This window comes from Aspergillus mulundensis (genome assembly GCF_003369625.1).
Source record: "Aspergillus mulundensis strain DSM 5745 chromosome Unknown scaffold_12, whole genome shotgun sequence".
NCBI lineage: Eukaryota > Fungi > Ascomycota > Eurotiomycetes > Eurotiales > Aspergillaceae > Aspergillus > Aspergillus mulundensis.
The window spans coordinates 1,208,228-1,230,820 of record NW_020797900.1 but is presented as its reverse complement, the minus strand read 5'-3'; the positions used below and the strand labels follow the sequence as shown (position 1 = coordinate 1,230,820).

The 22,593-nt window shown below is 51.3% G+C and overlaps 8 protein-coding genes across 8 annotated transcripts; 5 read left to right on the top strand and 3 right to left on the bottom strand.

The window, feature by feature from the left end:
* Positions 1-461: 461 nt before the first annotated feature.
* On the top strand, positions 462-1,628 carry DSM5745_09680 (arylamine N-acetyltransferase family protein; the record flags this gene model as incomplete). Its single annotated transcript, XM_026751696.1, has 3 exons — positions 462-880; positions 958-1,003; positions 1,086-1,628. 3 exons carry the CDS (start codon positions 462-464, stop codon positions 1,626-1,628), a joined length of 1,008 nt encoding a protein of 335 aa, XP_026600044.1.
* A 901-nt stretch (positions 1,629-2,529) lies between these two features.
* Positions 2,530-3,801, top strand: DSM5745_09679 (putative Aldo-keto reductase yakc [NADP ]; the record flags this gene model as incomplete). Its single annotated transcript, XM_026751695.1, has 6 exons — positions 2,530-2,688; positions 2,742-2,820; positions 2,884-3,024; positions 3,078-3,191; positions 3,241-3,438; positions 3,506-3,801. The coding sequence occupies 6 exons, from the start codon at positions 2,530-2,532 to the stop codon at positions 3,799-3,801; spliced, it is 987 nt and encodes a 328-aa protein (XP_026600043.1).
* A 2,016-nt stretch (positions 3,802-5,817) lies between these two features.
* On the top strand, positions 5,818-7,467 carry DSM5745_09678 (putative N amino acid transport system protein; the record flags this gene model as incomplete). The annotated part of the gene is made up of 4 exons (XM_026751694.1): positions 5,818-6,124; positions 6,189-6,239; positions 6,302-7,283; positions 7,374-7,467. 4 exons carry the CDS (start codon positions 5,818-5,820, stop codon positions 7,465-7,467), a joined length of 1,434 nt encoding a protein of 477 aa, XP_026600042.1.
* A 1,907-nt stretch (positions 7,468-9,374) lies between these two features.
* DSM5745_09677 (uncharacterized protein) lies at positions 9,375-11,681 on the top strand (the record flags this gene model as incomplete). Its single annotated transcript, XM_026751693.1, has 1 exon — positions 9,375-11,681. The coding sequence occupies one exon, from the start codon at positions 9,375-9,377 to the stop codon at positions 11,679-11,681; it is 2,307 nt and encodes a 768-aa protein (XP_026600041.1).
* Positions 11,682-12,567: 886 nt separating this feature from the next.
* Positions 12,568-14,332, bottom strand: gua1 (GMP synthase (glutamine-hydrolyzing); the record flags this gene model as incomplete). Its single annotated transcript, XM_026751692.1, has 4 exons — positions 12,568-13,136; positions 13,191-13,670; positions 13,721-14,208; positions 14,268-14,332. The coding sequence occupies 4 exons, from the start codon at positions 14,330-14,332 to the stop codon at positions 12,568-12,570; spliced, it is 1,602 nt and encodes a 533-aa protein (XP_026600040.1).
* Positions 14,333-16,029: 1,697 nt separating this feature from the next.
* On the bottom strand, positions 16,030-17,116 carry DSM5745_09675 (alpha/beta hydrolase; the record flags this gene model as incomplete). The annotated part of the gene is made up of 2 exons (XM_026751691.1): positions 16,030-17,016; positions 17,066-17,116. 2 exons carry the CDS (start codon positions 17,114-17,116, stop codon positions 16,030-16,032), a joined length of 1,038 nt encoding a protein of 345 aa, XP_026600039.1.
* Positions 17,117-18,715: 1,599 nt separating this feature from the next.
* DSM5745_09674 (phosphatidyl synthase) lies at positions 18,716-20,164 on the bottom strand (the record flags this gene model as incomplete). The annotated part of the gene is made up of 1 exon (XM_026751690.1): positions 18,716-20,164. One exon carries the CDS (start codon positions 20,162-20,164, stop codon positions 18,716-18,718), a length of 1,449 nt encoding a protein of 482 aa, XP_026600038.1.
* A 1,171-nt stretch (positions 20,165-21,335) lies between these two features.
* On the top strand, positions 21,336-22,362 carry gldB (putative glycerol dehydrogenase (GldB); the record flags this gene model as incomplete). The annotated part of the gene is made up of 2 exons (XM_026751689.1): positions 21,336-21,743; positions 21,793-22,362. The coding sequence occupies 2 exons, from the start codon at positions 21,336-21,338 to the stop codon at positions 22,360-22,362; spliced, it is 978 nt and encodes a 325-aa protein (XP_026600037.1).
* Positions 22,363-22,593: the final 231 nt, after the last annotated feature.

Below are 22,593 nucleotides of genomic sequence, written 5' to 3'. Positions count from 1 at the left end.
TTAAATTAAGTATAAAAGTTAAAAATTAATTAATATTTATTTTAGTTTAATAAAAAAATAATTAATTATAAAAAGGCTTAGTATAGCTTTAAGGCGTGTACTTAAAGGTATAAATAGCTTTAAAATATTTAAAAAAAGTAAGAATTTAATAAGCTAAACTATTAAATTAATATTTAGGCTTATAATTATAAGGCCCTTTATATATTATATTAATTAATAAAGCTATTAATTAAATAATATTTAAAAAAATAAAAAAAAAAGTAAATTATTTATTAAAAGCTAAAGCTACCTAGGGGTTTATATAAATAATTTAAGCCTTTAAAAACTTATTAATGGCCTAATTCCTTTACTAAAATAGTAAGGTATTAAGCGCCTTACTTTTTTATACTAACGCGGCATGTGGAGGTGTTGACAAATAAGAACTCCACTAAAATGAGAGATCTCCACCTTTGGCTGACACAATGCCAGCATACCCTCCGACCCTCGGACCCGCTCAATTAGAACAATATCTCCAGCGCATTAAATATGCCGATGACGCCGCCTCTCCGAGGGAGAATGGCCACCCACGCTTAGCCAAACTGCGAGCGGCTATCGACGACGACCCCCTACAAGCCTTCACTGAACTGCAACGGCGCCATCTGGGCTCCATTACCTGGGGAAACACCGCCCTGCACTACTCGACCCACCATAGCATCTCCATCCATCCATCCTCCGTCTTCGAGAAGCTGATAGTCCGCGGCCATGATGGGTACTGCATGGAGAATACGAATCTCCTTTATATCGTGGTGCGCTCCCTGGGCTACAATGTTTACCCGACCGGGGGCCGGGTCAGCCGGGCAGTCGTGAAGGGGGATCCTGCTGAGCAAGGGTATATATCTTTGTAAGTAGCGCTTGCACGACTGCCTGCTTGAAGGATAGCGTATCGTATCACATTATATCGCTGACGAAGGTGAACAGGAGCCACATGGTCCTTATTCTGACTATAGACGGAAAAAGATATATGGTATGCCAACAATGATTCCGATACTGGCGGTCGAGATAAATGAGGAAACAGGATATTAATGGAATTGGGACGCACTATCCAGGTCGATGTCGGTTTGGGTCGGAACACTCCTACCAGCCCTCTACTTCTCCAGGAGGGTAGTTCCACTGCACAGCCCTTAATCGCACCAAGTGAAATGCGCCTGATAAAGCGGCCCCTCGCTGAATTCGTGGACCAGACACAGACGGTCTGGATCTACCAGGCGCGCAACGACCCACAGAGCCCCTGGATCGCGCAATACTCGTTTTCCGAAGTGGAATTCCTCTTCCAGGATTTTAGCATGATAAACTTCTTTACCAGCACGAGTCGGTCGATATTGTTTACCCAGAAACTGGCGTGTACCCGTGTCATCCTCGACGATGAAGAGGGTGACCACGGGCACGGGGGCGGCGTTGAACCCATTGGGATTTATATACTTGCTGGGAGAGAGGTCAAGAGGGTCCTTCGGGGGAAGACGAAGACGGTTCAGGCATTGAATACGGAAATGGATAGGGTGCGTGCGCTGCAGAAATACTTCAACATGCAGTTTTATGAGCATGAGGTGGAGGGAATTCGCGGGCTTTCTTCTGAGATTCGATCGCGGTAGTTTCGCAACGCTGAAATAATAGATTGCACAGTCCAGATCAAGAAAATACCTGCCTTTACTAAGAATATTAATCCTTGGTATCGAGAATGTTGAAGTATTTTTCATAACGGACAACTTGATATGTGGACAAACAGACTTTCAGGCGTACAATACTGGGAGCAAGAAACCAAAATAATAATCTATTGCTGACTAGCCCTTTATCTCTCCCCTCTCCATATTCTCTCAATGGCGGTCGCTGTCCCCAATACCTTCTCCTCATTAAGTCTCTTCCCTATAACCTGCAAACTGACCGGATGACCAGCCATGGTGTTCGGATCATACAGGTCCCAGTTCCAAGCATCCAGCTCATTGCGCGGCTGGTAATCATCCGGCTTCTTGTCGACATCTCCTGGGTAAGAGGATCGTCAACGCGGGAGCGCTCATGGACATCATGGACTTGAGGAACTCGTTGGTCTAGATCTGATACAACGTATGCCTGGAGAGCTCTGTCCCGAATAGACTGAAAAGCGATGTGGAATTCCCCGCCGTACTGCTGTGAAGAAGCGCAATAATCATGGGAGATAATCCCTCGGTTTCTGTCGCGACGGGGACCCCGCGTATATATCGGATGGACCGCGGAAGACGGGACTTCCTATCATCTTCTCCCGAGAACAACAATGAACCCTACTAGGTACGTAGAAGCTAAGCAGAAAAATAGGCACCGACCGAGTAGGTGGGTTTCCGCGGCAGCTACCGAACAGGGGAGGGTTGCGTGCAAAACATTAGCAGTGGAATAAAGATCATCTAGAGCCCAACCTCCAGTCAACGACAGCATTTTGAACCCAGAAGCTTTTAGATTTCCAGGTCTACCTTGTGACAAGTGGCAAGTTATTACGTCGCAAACGCCAGCAAAAAGAGAAAAATGGTCAAAACACTCCCCTTCGGAGACCTTCAGGTCCCCACCCCGGGTTTCGGTGCCATGGGCCTTAACTTTGCCTTTGGCACAAACCTTAGCTTTGAAGAGGCTGAGCCGGTTCTGTTGAAGGCCATTGAGCTAGGATGTACTTTCTGGGATACTGCTGTAAGTCTCTCTTGCTAAAGGCCGAAACAAATTAGAAGGTAACACCAGAAAAGGTTTCTTACCGGGCTGGATTGAACGAAAAGCTGCTAGGAGACTTTGTAAAAAAGCACAATATCCGCGACAAGGTCTTTAGTAAGGACTAACCAATAAATTTGCCTACGTCCCTTCTTGGTCTAACCTGACATTATCATATAGTTGCCTCCAAGTGTGGCTTTGATGTCTTTGGCGACGGCTCAGTCACCAACTCTGCCTCTCACATCAAGAGCTACATTGAGGGGACGATTGAAAGACTCGGCTTCGCCCCTGATCTGTATTATTTGCATCGCATGGATCCCAGTATGATTCTATTTGGCATTGCATACTCACCTGGTCAAGACTAACCTTCGCAGACACACCGCTTGAGGAATCGATAACCGCACTTGACGAGATACGCAAGGCAGGAAAGACCAAGTATATTGGCCTGTCTGAATGCGCAGCTCAGACCCTTCGCACTGCCAATTCAAGTACGTTTCCTTGCCTCTTTACCCAAACTTGGTCTAATCAAGACTATAGTTGCCAAGATCGATGCCGTCCAGGCCGAGTACTCACCGTTCGAGACCATCCATGAGAGAGATGGCCTCATCCAAACGTGCAAGGAGCTAGGTGTGGCCTTTGTTGCATATGGTCCCCTTGGACATGGGTGGCTAGTCGACAACTTTCCTTACAAGACCCCCGAAGATTTCGCCGAGGATGATTTCCGCCGAAACAACTGTCAGTATTGTGCTTCCAGTCCTTGCTTCCGCACGTGAGCCACAAGCTAAGGAACAGACAAATATAGGTCCAAAATACCAAGGCGACAACTTCTACAAAAATAAAGAGATCGTCGAGAAGATGAAGGCAATCTCTTCTCGACGAGGCGTCACACTTAGTCAGATTGCGCTTGGCTGGGTTGCTGCGCAGGGACTCATTGCGATCCCGGGAACCACCAAGGAGCATCGCTTGGAGGAGAATTGGGCGTCCCGCCATATAGAATTAACCGGGGAGGAGAAGCAGGCGATCCGGGATATTATTGATTCGACGAAGCCGCATGGGAACCGGTATAATGAGACCTGGCAGGCGATGGTGGGACACTAGGTTGTTGAAGAATAGGGGTCGTTGTGATAAACAGTTATCTTCGATCTTTATACTTTCTCAATGAAAATAGAGCCAGTATACAGAGCCTTGATGAATGTACTGTAAGTTGACTTGGATGGATTTAACTGCTGAGATAGCCCCAGGATGCTGAGTTGCCTAGAAAGGGAATCGCCATTGGTCGGGGTGTCGCTATGTTGAAAATCGAAATGAGCTGTCGACTGCCGAAATATTTCTATGCGTTTCGAGTCACAATGTCGCAGTGAGACACAAAATACTACAGCGAACAATATTATGGGTGAAACAATTTGGCAAGCAATTTGGAGAGGCGGGTGGGGTCGAGGGCTCGAAATCGAAAGTTGTCATGGCAAACAAGCAATTCTCTCATAAGAAGATCATTGTGTTAGCGTGCCAACGACCCTGAGGCCTACTTGATTATCAAAATAATACCCACAGATTTTTTGGGACCGGGCTGGAAGACCGCAAGATTGGCCTCCCTCAAGGGTCGGCCTCAGACTCCAGCACCGGTTGCTGAATGTGGAATTGCCAAGTTTACTCAAGGTGGATGGATCTCTCTGGATCGCGTACCCGACGTTTCCCCGGGGTTGCCCCGCAAGTTTTAGGTTGACTGATTGTGTATACCATGATTTACCTTGCGCTAGAAAGACTGTCACGACTTAGCTGGGATCTCTGTCCCTCGCCATTGGGCCATTTAGGTAGAAATCGAAGGACTCAAAAGGCTAGGAACCAATATAAGCAATATATACGGGCGCATCCAGGTGATACTCTATATCGGGGCAGAGTGCATTAGATTCTTGATTCTATTGATTGGGATTCTGGATGATATGACATTAAGCATTCATTCCTTTTGATGCTGCCACGGACAACTGATGCTCTAAGCTTGGTCGCATTGTTAGCCCCCGCCTTCACCCGCGTTCCCCTTACTCCCCGGCGACGGGTTCCAATCTACCTAGTATGCAGCATTGAAGGGTCGGGCCCGGTCGATTCCCGGTTGGCGGCCCCGACCTGCGGCAAGGTCTGCCGTTGCTTCCCGGGTCCCCGCGACCCAGGTCGCCAAGTTGCTACTATAAGAAATACTCGCTTACTTTTCGCGGATAGAGACCAAGACCATAACTAATCGATCGGTATTAGGTCAGCAGGTTTATCCGATAACTGGCATGGCAAGGCTTTTATACGAATAACCTCACCGGATCTATACAACTGTTCGCGGAAGGGTGCTCGAAATGCCCGAGCAGGAGTACTTGATATACGATTTACACCCTCCTGGGAGAAGGTGCACTGTTTTGTTCTTCCATGCTCTGTGACGTGTCAGTACAAAAGAACGGAGCCCTATGGGTGAGCCCGCCGGGTATTGTTTTTGTTTGTCTATCTAGACGTATCCATGAGATCAACACGACTGCACCGGTTCCAGCAGCGTCAAGCCGAAAGGACTACCGCACAAGCAGAGAGTGGATTAGATACCTAGATGTCAAGGTAATCCATAGCGAGCAAATAAGGTCCATTGCGCGGGCATCCCGAAGTCCTCGAGCCCCGTCCGGACTTAACGCTGGGCTTGTGTCTGTATCTAGGGGGACCAGGGCAGCTGAGCTTATCTGTTTCCTGAATAATAATTCTAAAGTCGGCCGAGAGGTTGCCTTGGCATCATCCTTGACTTTGTAGCAAGAGAGTGAATGACTGCGGGCTAAGCCAAAACATAATAGTGTATCTCTCGCAGGATCACGCCAGAAACAGGCTGATTGAACGCCAGCGCATGCCAGAGATTTGCTGAAGCACTGGGCGGCAAATCAGGTTACTTCCAGATATCCCGAAGAGCTCCCCGGACCTCTTGCCTTACCTATCCTGCTGAGCTTGTCTCCAACTTCTTATCTTCGTATCCTCCGCATTATGGGAAAAAGATATGCCTAGCCCCACAGTCAGGGAGGAAACCCCCTGCTGGGTATATCTATAGCTAGGTTACACTATCATCCAGGCAATCAACCTCATTTGATCACCCCAACCATGGCATTACAGTCGATTTCATCCGTTCAAGAGAACAGAGCGCCCTCCGACACAGAGAAGATCACACTTGATGCATGTCAACATGGTGAGGCTCCAGTCAAGGATGAAGAAACTGGAGAGTCGTTCGAGATCTTCCAGCTGGGGGCAAACGGCGTTGATTTCAGGACCGTGAGCTGGCAGCAAGCGACTATCGTGTTCAGCAAAATCAACTTTGCCATGAGCATTCTCGCCATTCCGGGAGCATTGGCGGAATTAGGTTCAGTTGGGGGGTCCTTGTCAATCATTGGGTTCACTGCCTTGAACACATGTATGTTAGAGGCACCGCAAAACCACGAATCTCATACTAACCGGGTGTACGACCCGTCGTGTAGATACTGGCTGTATCCTCGGCGATTTTCGCAACAAGCATCCTGAGTGCCACAGTAAGGCCGCCCTCCAGAATCCTCCGCAAGTCATCAAGGTTAACAAGAAATCCCACCGGCAGTGCTGGCGGACATGATGGGTTCTCTCTGGGGACGCATCGGCCGCGAACTCGTTGGCCTGCAGATTGTCATTGCTCAGATCCTAGTTTCCGCGTCTGGAATCGTCACCACAGCAATAGCGTTCAATGCTTTGTCGGATCACGGAACATGCACGGTGGTCTTTGCCCTTATTTCAGCGATACTGATTACAATCTGCTCGTCGATCCGCACTTTCTCGCGCCTCGGCTGGCTGACCTGGTTCGGCTTCGTAACCTTCTTCATTGCCGTCTTTGTCTTTACCGTCGCCGTAACGCAACAAGACCGACCCGCAGCTGCGCCTTCAACTGGTGATTTCGATCTTGGCTGGGCACCGATTGCGTACCCAACCTTCGTCGTGGGCATGGTCAACGCCGTAAACATCTTCGTTAGCACGAGCGGCTCGTCAATGTTCCTCCCGGTCATATCCGAGATGCGCCGCCCACAAGACTATCGCAAGGCCTGCATCCTGTCTGGCTTTATAATCGGCGCCATATACCTCACATTCAGTCTGGTCATATACCGCTGGTGCGGCGTCTGGCTGTCTGTGCCAGCCTTTGGGAGCGCCGGGCCGCTAATCAAGAAGATCTCGTACGGGATCGCCATGCCGGGCCTCATCATCGGCGTTGGGATCTATCAGCATGTGGCCGCCAAGTATGTCTTCGTTCGCTTCCTGCGTGGTTCGAAACATCTGCAGGCAAATACTTTCGTGCACTGGTCCACGTGGCTTGGGATTAACTTTTGTCTCGGCTCAGCAGCATTTATCGTCGCGGAGGCGGTCCCAATCCTGAACTATTTGCTTGGCCTGGCTGGTGCCCTGTGCTTCGCGCCGTTTAGTTTGGTATTCCCGGCGCTTCTCTGGATGAATGATTATAGAAGCTCTAGGTCTGGAACGTTGCCGCAGAGGCTACTCTACGGATTACACGCGTTTATTGTGGCGATAGGGCTCTTTATAATTGTTGGTGGGACGTACGTATCCCTTCTTCCCTTTCTTTTCTCCAAGGAGATATTTTTACATCACAAATCGTATATAGCTAACACACAACTTCCAATGTCTAGTTATGCGGCTGCCATATCGATACAAGATGCGTTCGCTAGCGGAGATATCGCGCGAGTCTTCGACTGCGGCGACAACTCTGGCTCCGCTGCCTAAACACAATATCATCTGCCGTGGGATACTGTCTAGGTAAACTGTATCGCGACGTTGGCATAAGACGCGATCCGCATCTCGCTGCAGATAAACAGAAGAATGGGCAGTAATTGGGTGGAAAAAAACGGATTTTGCCGCAATGTATCAATATCCAGGCTAGAAATGAACAGGAGTTTAGCATATAGACAAAGATGGCAAATGCAACACAATCAGTGAATATTCAAACAAGGCCACTGCTCAAATAATCACATATTCTATCCAGAAAGCTTTATTTTTTCTAACTCTAGTCCGACGAAACCTTGACTAAGCCTCCTGTTGTTCCTAGTTTATCACCAGGACTACTCCAATGTATAGGGTAAGGAAGTAAGCAGCCTACTATGAGTCCGAATGGATCCGCCTTCATCTGGGGTTTAGAACTAGGTCACTCGTCCATATCACACCGGAGCTCTCGACCGTCAGCAGTAGCTGCATTCAGACAGGGCTGACAAACAGTTATTTCTACCCATCACCATCACGTAGATACAGTTTCTCACCCCGCTCGTAGGCATCAGGATACATCTCGGAGAAAGATACATCACCGCCCTGTCAGTTAAAAATTGTCAAATTAACCTTCTTTGCGGTATCGCGGATTCTGTGTAGAAGAATCTGCACCTTGTGATTGATTTCGACGACCAGCTAATATACTAAGTTAGGCTAACATTATTATGGACTCTTTGGGGTATATATATTAAATCCTTTTTATATTATATTATAGTGGATGTTTCTAAGAATGAAAAGAGGGAAAGAAAAATAAATTAGAAAAAAATGGTTAAGTTATAAGCGTGGACTAATGGTACCCTGTGCCTGGATTTTGTATCCTCCACTACTGCTTACCTAGCCCTATGGGAGGTGCTTATATGAGCTCAAGACCTTCTATATCTCCCACTTCAGGCTTGGTGACGTGCATGGATGACTTGGTCTGCGGAAGGGCCGGCGAGGTTGCATCCACGGCCTTGGAACGCCATCAACCATCAGCGTATATTTATCATGCTAACACCCGGGGTCGCAGTGCCGAAATAATCAATGCCATAGACTTTAGGGTAATACCAGAGAGAACGGGTGATGTAAAAAACAGCCTGGACAGCTATGAGGGCATTGATTGCGCCAGCACACAGTCAATCCAACCCACGCAATGGACATACTATATCGTACCGTTGTTACTTCAGTAAGCGACCAAAACGCGAACAAGCATAACTGCTCCCCCTTCTAACGAGCATTTTCGCTTTGGGCTGTGTAGAACCAAAATGGATTCAAGCCTCCCCCCCCCCCCCCGGCCAGCCCCAGCTACCAATGAATCATACCGGTACCCCAACGCCCAATTAACCCTCGCAACATCCCAAAACAGGGGCCTCAACTCAACCAGCAGCCCCCGCTCCAGATCAACCCTCACAACCTGCGTCAGACCCTGTGTAGCATCTAGCTATAAGATGACTACTTATAAGGCTTAGTAAGGGGTCGGGTATCAGAAATCCAGGCACAAACGCAAGCATATCTATGATGTACACATCGGAAACTTCCACTGCGCGGCTGAGGACTTACTTTGCTGGGATCTGGCTTCCACCTCACTTGCCGTCACTTCCCATCCTCACCTCCCTCCACATCCACCCCACTTCAGTCCATGAATAACTTTTTTTTACTTCTTCACTCACCAGCTTGACTCGGAGATCGATTTGCTCATCGACCACGTCCAATATATCACTCATCCTCGATACTCGCGATGCTGGAGGATCCTAGGCTTTTCCTCTGAACCTCAGTAACACACCAGCTCTAAGCTCCCAGAAATGACGAGCAACGCCGGGCAACAAGACATCTGATGAGCAGTACATCTTTGCCTCACTATCTCTCGATCCTTCCAAGCTCCCAGAGTCACAATGTGCTCCTTCCTCGAACTCCCCGAAGACATACACCTCTACCTGTGCAAAAGTCTTTACCCGCGGCATATCAACAATCTTATCCAAACATGCAGGACACTACAACATCGTCTCGACCGGGAATTATGGCGACTTGGGACTGCGACGGCAGAGGACAGAACCATCACCCTCCTCGATGCAGCTTCAAGACACAGCCTGACCTCAGTGCAAAGGCTTTTTAAGCTATCTGTTGATTACGACCTGAGCATTTCGGATGATGCAGTCCACAGAGCGTTGAGAATCGCGGCAAAGGGAGGTCATGAAGATCTTGTGGCCTTTCTCTTGACGAAAGGAGTGGATTACAGTCATGAAGAAAGATACCGAAATCATGGAACATCCTGGGAAATGGCAAAAGAACCCTCAGCTTTGCAAAACGCCGCAGAACAGGGACACCTAGGGATAGTGTGTTTGTTGCTCAAGCATGGAGCTACCGTCTTCGATAAGACTCTCGCCCTCAATCTTGCAATAACAGCTAAGCATGAAGACGTGGTGAGCATGCTTCTGGATAGCACAGACCCTGATTATTCGGACTTAGTCAGATCAGCTTTAGAATATGGTTCTTTGGAAGCCGCGATTACATGCAAGAATGAGCATATCTTTTCCATGCTGCTAGATTGCGATATAGATATCAACAGACCCGCGCCACAGGGAACACTGCCATTGTTGTCCGCTGTACGGTCAGGCTGGGTTTGGGCTGTGAAAAAGCTTTTATCTCGAGGGGCCAACTTAGAGCTGACTGATGAGTATGGCAACACGGCTCTCCATGGCGCTACGGGATTCGGCGAGACTCCTAATCGCGTTGAGATCGTGCGTCTGCTGCTGGAAAGCGGCTCTGATCTGACATGTGAGAACCGTGACGCAGAAACACCAGTTTCTTACGCTATTGAAGCTCAACATTATACTCTGCTGAAGCTCTGGATAACCGAATATGGGCTTTCTGTGGACACGATCAAAAGCAAAGAGGCCTTATTATGCGTAGCAGCAAAGAATAATGACAAGGACTTAACAGCACGACTACTCCAGCTGGGGGTAGACGTCAACACTGGGCAATGGGACTTGAGCGATACATGGCCAGCACTATATTTTGCGGTCATCGAAAACCATACGGAAATCATGGAGCTCCTGGTCTCGAATGGCGCAGCCTTGGATTCATTTCCTGGAAATCAATTGTCAGCTGTTATGGATATTGGGATTATGGAGCTTTCTGGCTCGCAAGCCACAGTCATGTACCCGGTTTCTGAATCCAATCTACCCACTCCCCTCCATGTAGCACTCTGGAAAGGTCACGTGGCGGCTGCTGAATGGCTTTTGCATAAAGGCGCAGATCTCAATCGAGTTGCAAGTCGGATATACGAAGTGGATGGTTCTGGATCTAGCGTTGAAGTTAGGTGGACTTCAATGCATTTCGCCGCTATTGGAGGGATGGAAACCTTAGAACTCGTTATGCGCCATGGCCATCATGAAGTACCATGGGGCGCCGGGCCCTTTGCTTCTCTTTGGGTGTCGGCAATTGATGGCCAGGGTTCCACCGACAAGTGTCTCTTGTCGGCTGTATATGACTTATGCCATGACAGCAAAACCGGCGAGTACCTGGACCCAGTTCATCTTAAGACGTTCGAGTTACGTGGATGGATGAAAGTACCTACACTGCACGCTGCTTTCGAGATTGCTGGTCTTGACATCGGAGCAAAAGACGAATCAGGAAAAACGTTACTGCACTATGCCGCGATGAGTGATAATCTGCCAGTCATCGAGTACCTTTTGGAACATGACGCTCCGGTTGCTCAATTGGATATACAGCATCGAACGGCCCTTTATTATGCTGCTTGGAGAGGCAGCCCAAAAGCAGTTCGCATGCTTTTAGCGCACGGCGCCAACTCGAAATTGACAGTGACACTACCACGCGAGCATCAGCCGATATGGGCTTGCCTTTCTACGCTAGTCAATTCCCCCGTTTATTCCGCAACACAAGTAGCTCATGCGGCTGGCCAGGCACTAGAAATTCTCGAACAGCTCGTCAAGGATGGCGTTGATATAAATATGGCCTGCGAAGGGCGCACTCTGCTCCATGAAGTACTGTGGGGCGAAACTCGACATCCAGAGCCCCTTGTGCGACTTTTGCTCAGACTAGGGGCAGAGCCCAATGCTGTTGATGGCCATGGAGACACGGCAGTGCAGCTTGCTGAGAAGCGTGGATGGGATCAAGTGGTGGATTTGCTGCTGAGAGCGGCGGGTGGACTAGAGATTGAGCCTCTAGATGCCAATTAGAGTCCTTGCTATGAGACGGATAACTGTCGCCTTTCATGCATGTACCCCCTCTTGCCTGCACACAAAATGTATTTAGCTGGGCGGTTTCTTGACAGTGACTATTCGCCTTGATATCTACTTTCAAGTTACCGTGTCCGTCATCGTCAACACCTGCTTGACAGCTAAGAGGGGAAGCCATGGGCCATAAGGTTAAATAGCAAGATTCAACAATTTGCGATACTATTTGCCTAGAGCCGTGTCTTATACCCAGGGTACCTATGTAAGGAAGGGTATCCGCTAGCCCTAAATCAAGTACATCTGGTAAAGCTGATTTTGCTTAATAATGTTAAGACCTGAACTGTCACTTCATCCAATCCTCGATGGTCTAACGGTCATGATTTCCGCTTGTCACTTCTCGCAAGAACAAGCGCGGGAGACCTGGGTTCGACTCCCAGTCGGGGAGATTCCTTTTTGGCATTTAGAATTGCTTTTTGGTGGATGGTGGATGCATGGCGTTGCTTTTTTTTGGGCGTCGGTGGATGGTGGTGGGGTCTGGGTTAGGGCTAGGGCGGCGTGGCTGCCCGCGACTCCGTAAGCTATGGATTCAAGATTGCGGTAGCCGCCAGGGTAAAATCGGAATATAATAAGCGGAGGGCTGCTCTGCTTGGATGGAAATCCTACATGGGTACATATCGGGATGCGGGTAGAGAGATGGACCCAGAGGGTACTACAGTAGTACTAGAAGAGACGAAGTAGCAAAGCGTGAACTGTGAAGAATGATGCATGGCATTGGCTGAAAATCATAAGCAATATCTCGTAAAGTATAACCCCCCATCTATCTATGTAGTAGAACTTTTCCGATCCTCTATCAAGTAGACCCCCTCTAAGCAACCACAGACGTACACCTCTACTCCATCTCAATAGTTCCAGGCGGCTTACTCGTGTAATCGTAACAAACGCGACACACACCCGCAACCTCGTTAACGATCCTCGTCGAGACCTTGGACAAGAACTCATAGGTGAACGGGTACGGCGTCGCAGTCATAAAGTCCTTTGTGGAGATCGCGCGGAGCAGAATGATATTCGCGTAAACGCGCTTGTCGCCCATGACGCCGACAGCGCGCGAGGGGTCAAGCGCCGCATAGGCCTGGCCGATCTCGTCGTAGATGCCGGCTTCGCGGATCATGGAGATGAAGATGTGGTCGGCCTTGCGGGCCATCTCGACCTTTTCGGGGGTGACTTCGCCGAGGACGCGGATGGCGATGCCTGGGCCCGGGAAGGGGTGGCGGCCGACGAGCTCGGCGGAGATGTTGAGCTGGCGGCCTAGCTCGCGGACTTCGTCTTTGAAGAGTTCGCGGAGGGGCTCGATGAGCTTGAGGCCGTGGCCGCGCATGAGGCGCTCGGCGATGCCGCCGACGTTGTGGTGGGTTTTGATGGTTTGGGAGGGGCCCTTGAAGGAGATGGACTCGATCACGTCTGGAATGTTATATTAGTAGGGGGAAAAGGGTAAGTTGTGCGGGGAAGACGTACCAGGGTAGAGAGTGCCCTGGAGGAACCACTCGACCTTTCCGGAGCTCTTGGCCTCGATCTTGCGGGCCTCCTCCTCGAAGACGTCGATGAACTTGCCGCCGATGAACTTGCGCTTCTGCTCGGGGTCGTGCACGCCCTTGAGGCCAGCGAGGAACTCCGCGCCGGCGTCGACGACGGTCAGGTTGATGCCCATCTGCGCCTGGAGGACCTCCTTGACCTTCTCGCACTCGTTCAGGCGCATGCAGCCGTTGTCGACCAGGACGGCGTGGAATCGGTCGCCGATGGCCTCGGTCATCAGCTTGGCGGCGACGGTCGAGTCGACACCACCGCTGACGGCACCGAGGACCTGTCCGTCAGGGCCGACGAGAGAGCGAATGCGCTGGATCTCCTGGCCGATGAATTCGGCCATCGTCCACTTCTGCTCCGCGCCGCAGATGCCCACGGCGAAGTTCTTGAGGAGCTGTCCACCTTGAGGGGTGTCTACACAATATCAGCATCCGGGCTCTCTCCATCTGTAAAAGAAGACTCACGGGTAACCTCGGGGTGGAATTGGATGCCGTAGATGGGGTCGGACTTGTGCGCAATAGCGGCGTACTCGGAGTTCTGGGTGGTACCGATGGTGTGGAAGCCCTCGGGCAGGTTGCGGAGCTTGTCACCGTGAGACATCCAGACGGTCATGTCGCCCTCGATGTCCTCGAAGAGCTTGTCGACGTGACCGCCGAACCTGGTAGCCTTCAGGTCCGCGTGACCGTATTCCCTAGCAGTTCCGGCAACGACGTTGTCCGCGTGCAGGCGGTGGGCAAGCTCCTGGAGACCGTAGCAGATACCGAGGATGGGGACGCCGAGATCGAAGAACGCAGGGTCGGCGTGGGGGGCACCGTCCTCGTAGACGGAGTAGGGGCCACCGGAGAGAATGATTCCTTTGGGCTTCCATCCGAGATCGGCGAGCTTCTGGGTGCACGGGAGCATCTCAGAGTAGACATTGATTTCGCGCAGGCGGCGGGTGATGAGGTGGGTGCTGCCGTCGGAGTCAGTTTCACGCCTCAACATTTCGAAGTGGTGTTGAAGAGCGCATACTATTGAGAACCGAAGTCCAACACGAGAATCGTGTCGAACGTGCTGTGAGGTGCCTCTGTCGCCATGGTGGGGATCAGATGTAGGTCTCTTCGGATATTGTGAGGTGAAGGCTGGTCAATGAAAGCCAGAGCTTGTTGGGTTAAGAGTGGATATGCTGCTGTAGAATTTGAGCAATATCCTGAAGCAAGACCAGGCCGAAAGACAAGGACCAAACTCGATCGATAAGGAGATGGCGGAGGAAGAAAAAAAAGATGAATCACCGATTCTGCCGCCCTATCAGAGACTTATTGGCGGGGTTACTGACCGCTCACATGACCACTTGAGGGGTATGACATCTTATCTGATAAGATCTGGCACTATTCCCGATATCGCCGCTCATATAGAGGCCCTGGCAGTGAAGTTGGTCATGTATGGATCACTGAGCAAATTATAAGGGCTCGAGTTTAATCTATACTCTTGCTGCTATGTTTTATTGTCAGCTTACAGTCATGGTATGGTCAATGGCGCTACTGGCCTGTAGGATTTATGGCGTCTTAGGGCCAGATTTATGTCTGTTTCGAGGCTCATTTACTCTGAGGGTAGCGGCGTCTCCTAAATAGCTCCGTTGACCATTGTGCATTGAGGATGTGGTCAGGTGGGGATACCTTCCCTTGGGGCTGGTTCCCATTCAACGAGATATTGTAGGGAGAAGCCTTAAGTATCTATAGTCTCCCCTCGATATATGTGAGGAAGTCTTACTACGTACAGTTTGCTCTGTGTATACGCTTTACTATAGTTCGGGCCCGCGAGTCACAACAAGATACTGTCCCTGCCCCAGATATCATCAGCGAACCAAAGACTAGCGAGCTGGTGCCATTGTTGCTGTGATTCCCGCCACCGTGACCGAAAAAAAAAAACCAGACCGTGTTTACCTGCGGTAGAAGCAAAAACAAAAAGAAATCTCCCCGACTGGGAGTCGAACCCAGGTCTCCCGCGCTTGTTCCTGATAGGTGACAAGCGGAAATCATGACCGTTAGACCATCGAGGATTGGATAAAATGAAGTTATTATTTTTGACACTATCAGTGTAAAAGGTTATGGACAGACTGAACACCATTGAAAGATTAGGGCTCGATTCCTTTCGGATACAGATTTCTCCTCCACGGCCCAGACAACCGAAGTCCCTTGCCAAATAGGCCTCGGAGTCATTGTAGCTTACTTTATAGATGAGTTGCACTGTTGTTAGGGCCGTGAGAGGTACTATGTGTTGTCTGTCAGGGCAAGGTTGTGATCGGTAGCAATCGACACAGTGAGTGCACAGGATATCTGAGGGGATAGGGTGCCACTATTTCGTGTTTTTGCCATCGGATATTTGCATTGTCCTGTCTCATAGATCCTTGGGCCCGTTTTAATTGGCTATATAAAAACAGAACAGCTACTACTGTATATATATTCCATGGCGACCTGCAGCTAGGGCTACATTTTCCATGTGAATATCTTTGACTTAACCTCAGAGATGACAACGCACAATAACCTGGCAGGCGTAGCTCATGTTTCTTGCATCGAAAGGGGTTTTTGCGGTGTGCGATTATGGTTTAACTTCGGCTGCTGAGATTCGAGGTGCATCCTTAGCCGCCTAGGAAGCTCTGTATTTACATCGATGCTTGAGCATATTCCCAAAATACTATTTGGCTGAACTGATGCATGTTGGACACTACCTAATTTACTTACACTCGGACCCAGCACGAGAGAGATGTAACTCTCACTTCGTTCTGACATCCCAATCACTCATGAATCCACCTCAACCCGCTATACATATTCTCATGGCACACCCTCGACACCTCCTCCAGCGTCTTCCTCGGATAAGACCAAAAGTAATGCGGAAACCCGGCGTACGCATCATACTTCACTTCCACACCCTCCTCCACCAGCGCATCCCTCATAAGCCTCGCATCATCTCTCAACGTATCCGCGCCACACTCCACAATATACACCCTCTTCAACTCCCCAATCCGCGGATGCAACAGAACAGAAAAGTAAACGTCGTCCGCCGGCGGGCCATAACTATCCAGAAAACACCGCATACAGTTCAACGTGTTCACCGTCGCCTCGGCATTCTCCTCGTACGATGTAAACCGTGCCTTCTTCGATGCGGGAACTGCATCGGGATGAACAACACAGGGAACAAGCGCATGCACGCCCTTGAACTTATCACCGAGTCCAGAGTCGAGGAGTTTCAACGCGACGCCGAATGCGAGGTTCGCGCCGGCCGAGCCGCCCATCAGCGAGACGGAGGAAACTGTCGGGGCAAAGTGCTCCAGTGTCCACAGCGTCGCTTGGAGGCAGTCCTCCAGCGCCACGGGGTACATGTATTTCGGGGCGAGTCGATACCCCACGCTCACGATCTTGTGTCCGACGGCTTTGCAGAGCTTGCGTACGCCCGTGTCCTCGTGGTCTACGCTGCCCATGATCCAGCCGCCGCCGTGGATGAAGACTGTTACGTCTTCCTCTGCTTTGCCGCCACTACCTGCTGTCGTCGTCGTCGTCGTCGTCGTCGTCGTCGTTGTCGCAGTGTTGTCGGCTGCTGGCGGGGTGTAGATGCGCACCCAAACGCCGTCTTTCAATGTGATGTCCTCCGTCGTCACTGACATATCTGGCGGTGGAAAGTCGTACTTTGCTAGCAGCTTCTGGATGTGGTCGTTGGAGTTTTCGTAAAGCTCTGCGACTGTTTCGCCGCGCATGAGGAGGAGGTCGCCGAGTTCTTCGATGAACTGCGTCCTTATCAATATATGTATTGGGAAGGATGAGGGCATAACTTACCTGGCGCCACTCGGGCGCGTGTATAAGTCCAGGCTTCCCAATTGATCCCATTGTGGATATTCGTCGAGAATACGCCTACATGTCGATGTGAATATCCTACTTTCTTGCAGGATGGACGACATTTATACAGCCCGGAGCCAGCCCTAAAAAGACTGTACATCCATCGGAGTAACCCTCGGCCTCACAGCCTCGGACACACCAAAAGGGAGCCATAATGATTCATCCTCACGTCGTGAAGCCCATCCAGCAACCGCCAAGCCCTGTGGAGGTGCACCGCCGCATCTACTCACCATGAGTCATGTTGGAGAACTGATGGCAGCCATGTCCAGCAGTCTAAGCATGGATGTAAGCATAGATCCCACCACAAGTGTTGCAGGGGAAGTTGGACCAAAAAGCAAAAAGAAATCTCCCCGACTGGGAGTCGAACCCAGGTCTCCCGCGCTTGTTCTTGCTAGAAGTGACAAGCGGAAATCATGACCGTTAGACCATCGAGGATTTGTATATATAAAGCTCATAAATTTTGCGCTTATATTGCTAAAACTTATTAGCGTCGGCCATTTCCCGGAATTCACAGAAAATCGAAGACACCGAAGTCCGAGCCGAATACACTGTCGTGATGTCAGTGTCAATGAAGAGCATATACAAAGTCCGAGTGTGAATTGAATCATCAACAAAGTAGGCTGCGACCAAGTCACGAAGCTCACCAAAGCGTTACGGTACGGCCTCACGGTAAGATCGGCATATCTTCAGGCCATGATCCATCCGATTCCGTTCCGTTCATCCCATTCCCACCTGCATGATGCATCCTCGGGGCATCCCGGCCGGCTGACATTCGGCGAATCTTAACGTTACCTATACTTACTCCGTACACCGTCCATACAAACCTTGGAAAACAGCAGAAACGAACGACAAATACAGCACAGCAGACGTTCGATGAAAACCCGCAAGGCAACTCGTATTCCCTGACTCGGAGAGTTCGATACAGGCCCGACGAAGCCCCAAACCGGGATACGTGGACGTTGCCTGGTTGATCGGGCGATGCTCGGGTACGCACGAGTGGGTTCCGTGGGTTGCGCTCCAAGACGATGCGGACGCCGGACGCCGGACGGGCGGATCCCGCATCAAGATGGCGTCATCATTCATGGGTTTGAGAGTTGAGACTTTGGGTGCTGGATTCACTAGATTACCTAGATGGTTGTTCGGTGAAAGAGCTTCTTTATGTTTACTACCGTGGAAGACTGGATGGGATGGAAGCTTGTCTAAGTCTAATTTGTCTGGTTCTAACTCTGCTGAATCCTCAAAGAGAATGATCGCTACCGTGTAGGGAATAATGATGATGATGATAGGAAGATGACATATTTTGGTCCAACTTGGGAATTCTAAATTGTGTCGTGCCACATGATATAGAGAGAAAAATAAGAAACGAAAACCGTGATAGCCTGCTAGCCGGGGAGGTGTGTAGGTAGCCCGTACAAGAATCCGGACATTGGTATCAGAAGCCCAACCTGTAAGCAAAAAATAAAACCCAAAGCAAAAAGCACTGATATGCTCGTGCGTCTAACGTGAGAATGAGATGGGACATGAGATGTATCGACCCAAACGCCAATTGTTTTTCGTCAATCTAATCCGGAGGTTAATGGGTGAAGCCGTCTATTCGATGGCGGAGGCGTTGTTGCCGTGCAGGACAGGGTTGACCTTGGGGTTCCACTTGAACTTGAACTCCTGGCCGAGCTCCTTGCGGACGGCGGCCTTGACGGCCTCGAGGACGTGAGGGAAGACGCCGAAGTTGGCCGGGTTGGTGTCGTCGTTGTCGCCGCCCTGGAAGACACCGGTGCGGACGAGGCAGGTGTTCCAGCCGTGCATGTTGCCACCGCAGATGTCGGAGGCCGGGTTGTCACCGACCATGTAGATGTTCTGGGGCAGGGTGTTCTCGTTGTGGATCTGCTCCATCCACGAACGCAGGACCTCGTCGGCGTACTTATAGGTAGCCTCTTCGGGCTTTCCGTAGACAACACGCTCGAGGTCAAGGCCCGTCAGAGCCTTGTACTGGGCTTCGATGGAGATACGGTACAGACCCTGTGTGAGACGGGTGGGGCCCTTGTGGTCTGTGGGCATGATCAGGTCACCCTGGGAAAAGTAGATGGGGATGCGGCCCTGGGCGAGGTCCTTGGCGCGGGTGAGGAGGCGGCCGTCCTCGGAGAGGAGGAGGTCCATGATGATCTGGAAGTCGGTCTGGTAGTCGCGGGAGTCGGCGAAGACGAGGATGGCGTCGAACTTGATCTTGGAGAAGTCGCGGGGCTTGGCCTCGTTGCGGTCCTGCTCGCTGAAGTGGCCCCAGGGGGAGACGGTGGGGTCCCACGCTTGGATGTCCTTGGGGAGGACGACGTTCTTGAAGCCGTAGTTCTCGGCGACTTCACGGATCTTGGTGCCCTCACCACCGCAGACCAGGACGGTCTCGTAGTAGTCGGACAGCGCCTGCATGGGGGTGTGGGACTGGATGAACTGGTCGGTGGAGATGGGGCAGTCGAGGACCTCGGAGAGCTGCTGGCAACGGGCAGCCTCGGTCTTACCACCACCGTTGGTCAGGAGAATGTAGGGGATCTTGATTCCGAGCTCGTTGTCGCCGTTGAGCATCTTGAGGGCCTGCTTGGCCTCCTCAATGGGGTGGTTACCGTGAGCAAGCACACCGTCAATGTCGAAAGCGAAAGCCATGTTCTTAGCAGCGGCGACCTTCTCCTTGGACATATCCTGGATCTGAGAGGCCAGGATGTCGCGGGAGACGTCGGCAGGCACAACGGAGGAGAGACGAGAGACACGAGGAGAGCGGGGGATGGGGAGAGATGTGCCGAAGGAGTTGCGAGAGCCGCGGCGGTCCCGGGATGAGGGAGCCAAGCTCAGGTTGTGCATGAAGGAAGCGGCATCGCTGATGGAGCTGCGGGTGGCAGGGACCTCAACGATGTTGTCGACGTTGGGAATGGGCAGTTGGCCGCCGGTGCTGCCACGGTCTCCCGGCGAACGGGTGTCGTTTGTAGAGCCGCGAGGAGCAGCAGCGGAGGGAGAGGCCTCGACGCCGAAGTCAGAGTCGTCAAAGCGAGGCATTGTGAGGGATTGAGAGACGGAAGATAGGTAAGGATATGTCAATGGGAAGCGAGACTAGAAAGAATCGCTGGAGGGTAAAGATAGGAGAGGGGGAGGAGAGAAGGTCTGATAGATGAGGAAGACCAACAAAGAAAAGAATACTTGATAAGAAAAAGCTCAAGCAGGCGAGGGAGCTGGATAATAAATAGAGCAGCAGAGGCAGTGGCGGGATGGTGTCTTCCCCTGCGAGCATGAAATGGAATCCCTTACCATGGCCGGCTCCACCCAAAGGGCCTTGAGTTGTATCATCATATCATCCATGGGATTGTCGCCATCATCATTAGCTGGCGCCTTATCCACTGGTCCATAGCAGCCAGAGAAAGTAATTTACAGCCGGTTTTACTCTGACACTGACGCTGCTTCTCCTTTATCTTGAGCAATGAGCCCAGATAAGGGCTAGATTCAGCCACCTTGCAGCCCCGTCAAGCCCAGCGAACAGAAAAGGGGCGAGCTTATTGTCCTGCAGCTCTCGGTGCTCCCATTGAAGCTTCACGCAGCTGAGGCAGCTCCTGCTCAATGATATCGGCCCTGAAATTCTCAGCGTTGCTTTCAAAAATACCAGTTGTTGTCTCGCGACGAACTCCAGAAACAATTGTTGAGGGAACACCGCGATTGGACAGGACCAGAGACAGCGGAGTCGACTGGCAGCGCTGATTGGCCCGCAGGCAGTTCCACCCGTGGAGCGGCCACAGATCGATGGAGCCATGACGATCCAGCTGTGATGTCATCGAAATACCGTTACGGCCCTGGTGATGGCCTCATCCGTAGCTCATGGCGGGGCATCGCTGCTGCCAGCTGCTGCTGCTCGTCCACCACTGCAGTCGCTGCTATAATAATTGAACAGCGGAAGCTGGATGGGAGTCGGAGCATTAAAGCAGGACTGTCACCAATCAATTTAGCTTCGGTGCGTTTGCAGTGTCTTGGAAGCATTAGGAAAAACCCCGCGGCGGCCTCACGTTGAGCAGGCCAACCCCTCCCTCCCTGCCCACCGACAACCCCACCAGCTCTCTCCTTCGTCATCGCTCCTCATCCTCATCAAGGCGACCGCGACCTCAATTTCTTCTCCTCTCTTCCTCTCTTCTCTCTTCATCATTCTTACTCTCCAATTGCATTCTCATACAACCACTTCACAATGTCTAGCGGAAAGACCTTCAAGCTCAACAACGGCGTCACCATCCCCGCCGTCGGCTTCGGTACCTTCGCCAGCGAGGGCTCCTCTGGCGAGACCTACCGCGCCGTCAAGAAGGCCCTCGAGACCGGATACAGGCACCTGGACTGCGCCTGGTTCTACCAGAACGAGGACGAGGTGGGCGATGGCCTCCGCGACTTCCTGAAGGAGAACCCCTCCGTCAAGCGTGAGGACATCTTCATCTGCACCAAGGTCTGGAACCACCTTCACCGTCCCGAGGATGTTCGCTGGTCGATCGAGGACTCCCTGAAGAAGCTCAAGACCGACTACGTCGACCTCTTCCTCGTCCACTGGCCCATTGCCGCCGAGAAGGACGGCCAGGAGAAGCCCAAGATCGGTCCTGACGGAAAGGTACGTGCCCGACCTTTGTACAACGTAGAACAAAGCTGACCAGACCTAGTACGTGATCTTGAAGGACCTGACCGAGGACCCCAAGCCCACTTGGGAGGCCATGGAGAAGCTGTACGAGGACAAGCTGGCCCGCGCCATCGGTGTCTCCAACTGGACCATCGAGGGTCTTGAGAAGCTGCTCAAGTACGCCAAGGTCGTGCCCCAGGTCAACCAGATCGAGATCCACCCCTTCCTCCCCAACGAGGACCTCATCCAGTTCTGCTGGAAGCACAACATCCTCCCCGAGGCCTACTCCCCTCTGGGCTCGCAGAACCAGGTCCCCACCACCGGCGAGCGCGTTAGCGAGAACAAGACACTCAACGACATCGCCAACAAGGGCGGCAACACCCTCGCCCAGGTCCTGATCGCTTGGGGTCTGAAGCGCGGCTACGTTGTCCTCCCCAAGAGCTCCAACCCCGCGCGCATTGAGTCCAACTTCAAGAGCATCGAGCTCTCCGAGGAGGACTACCAGGCCGTCAACGCCGTCGCCAAGGGCCGTCACTTCCGCTTCGTCAACATGAAGGACACCTTTGGCTACGATGTCTGGCCCGAGGAGACCGCCAAGAACCTCTCTGCTTAAGCGTTTATGATTATCTATTTGGGCGGTTGGTAGGGATTTTGGATTATTTGAGTTGGATACGGTAGCGCTTCGTTGTATGCAGGTCATAGCTCGCACTCTTTGCTCTAAAGTTCCCCGGCCAGAGGACCAAAAGAGCAGGAGAGCATGTGAGCCGAACGAAGCCGCCATCCGGAACGAAGTAAATGAATTGGAACGGCTCTCAGTCTAGCTTAGATAGAAGTTAGAATGAAT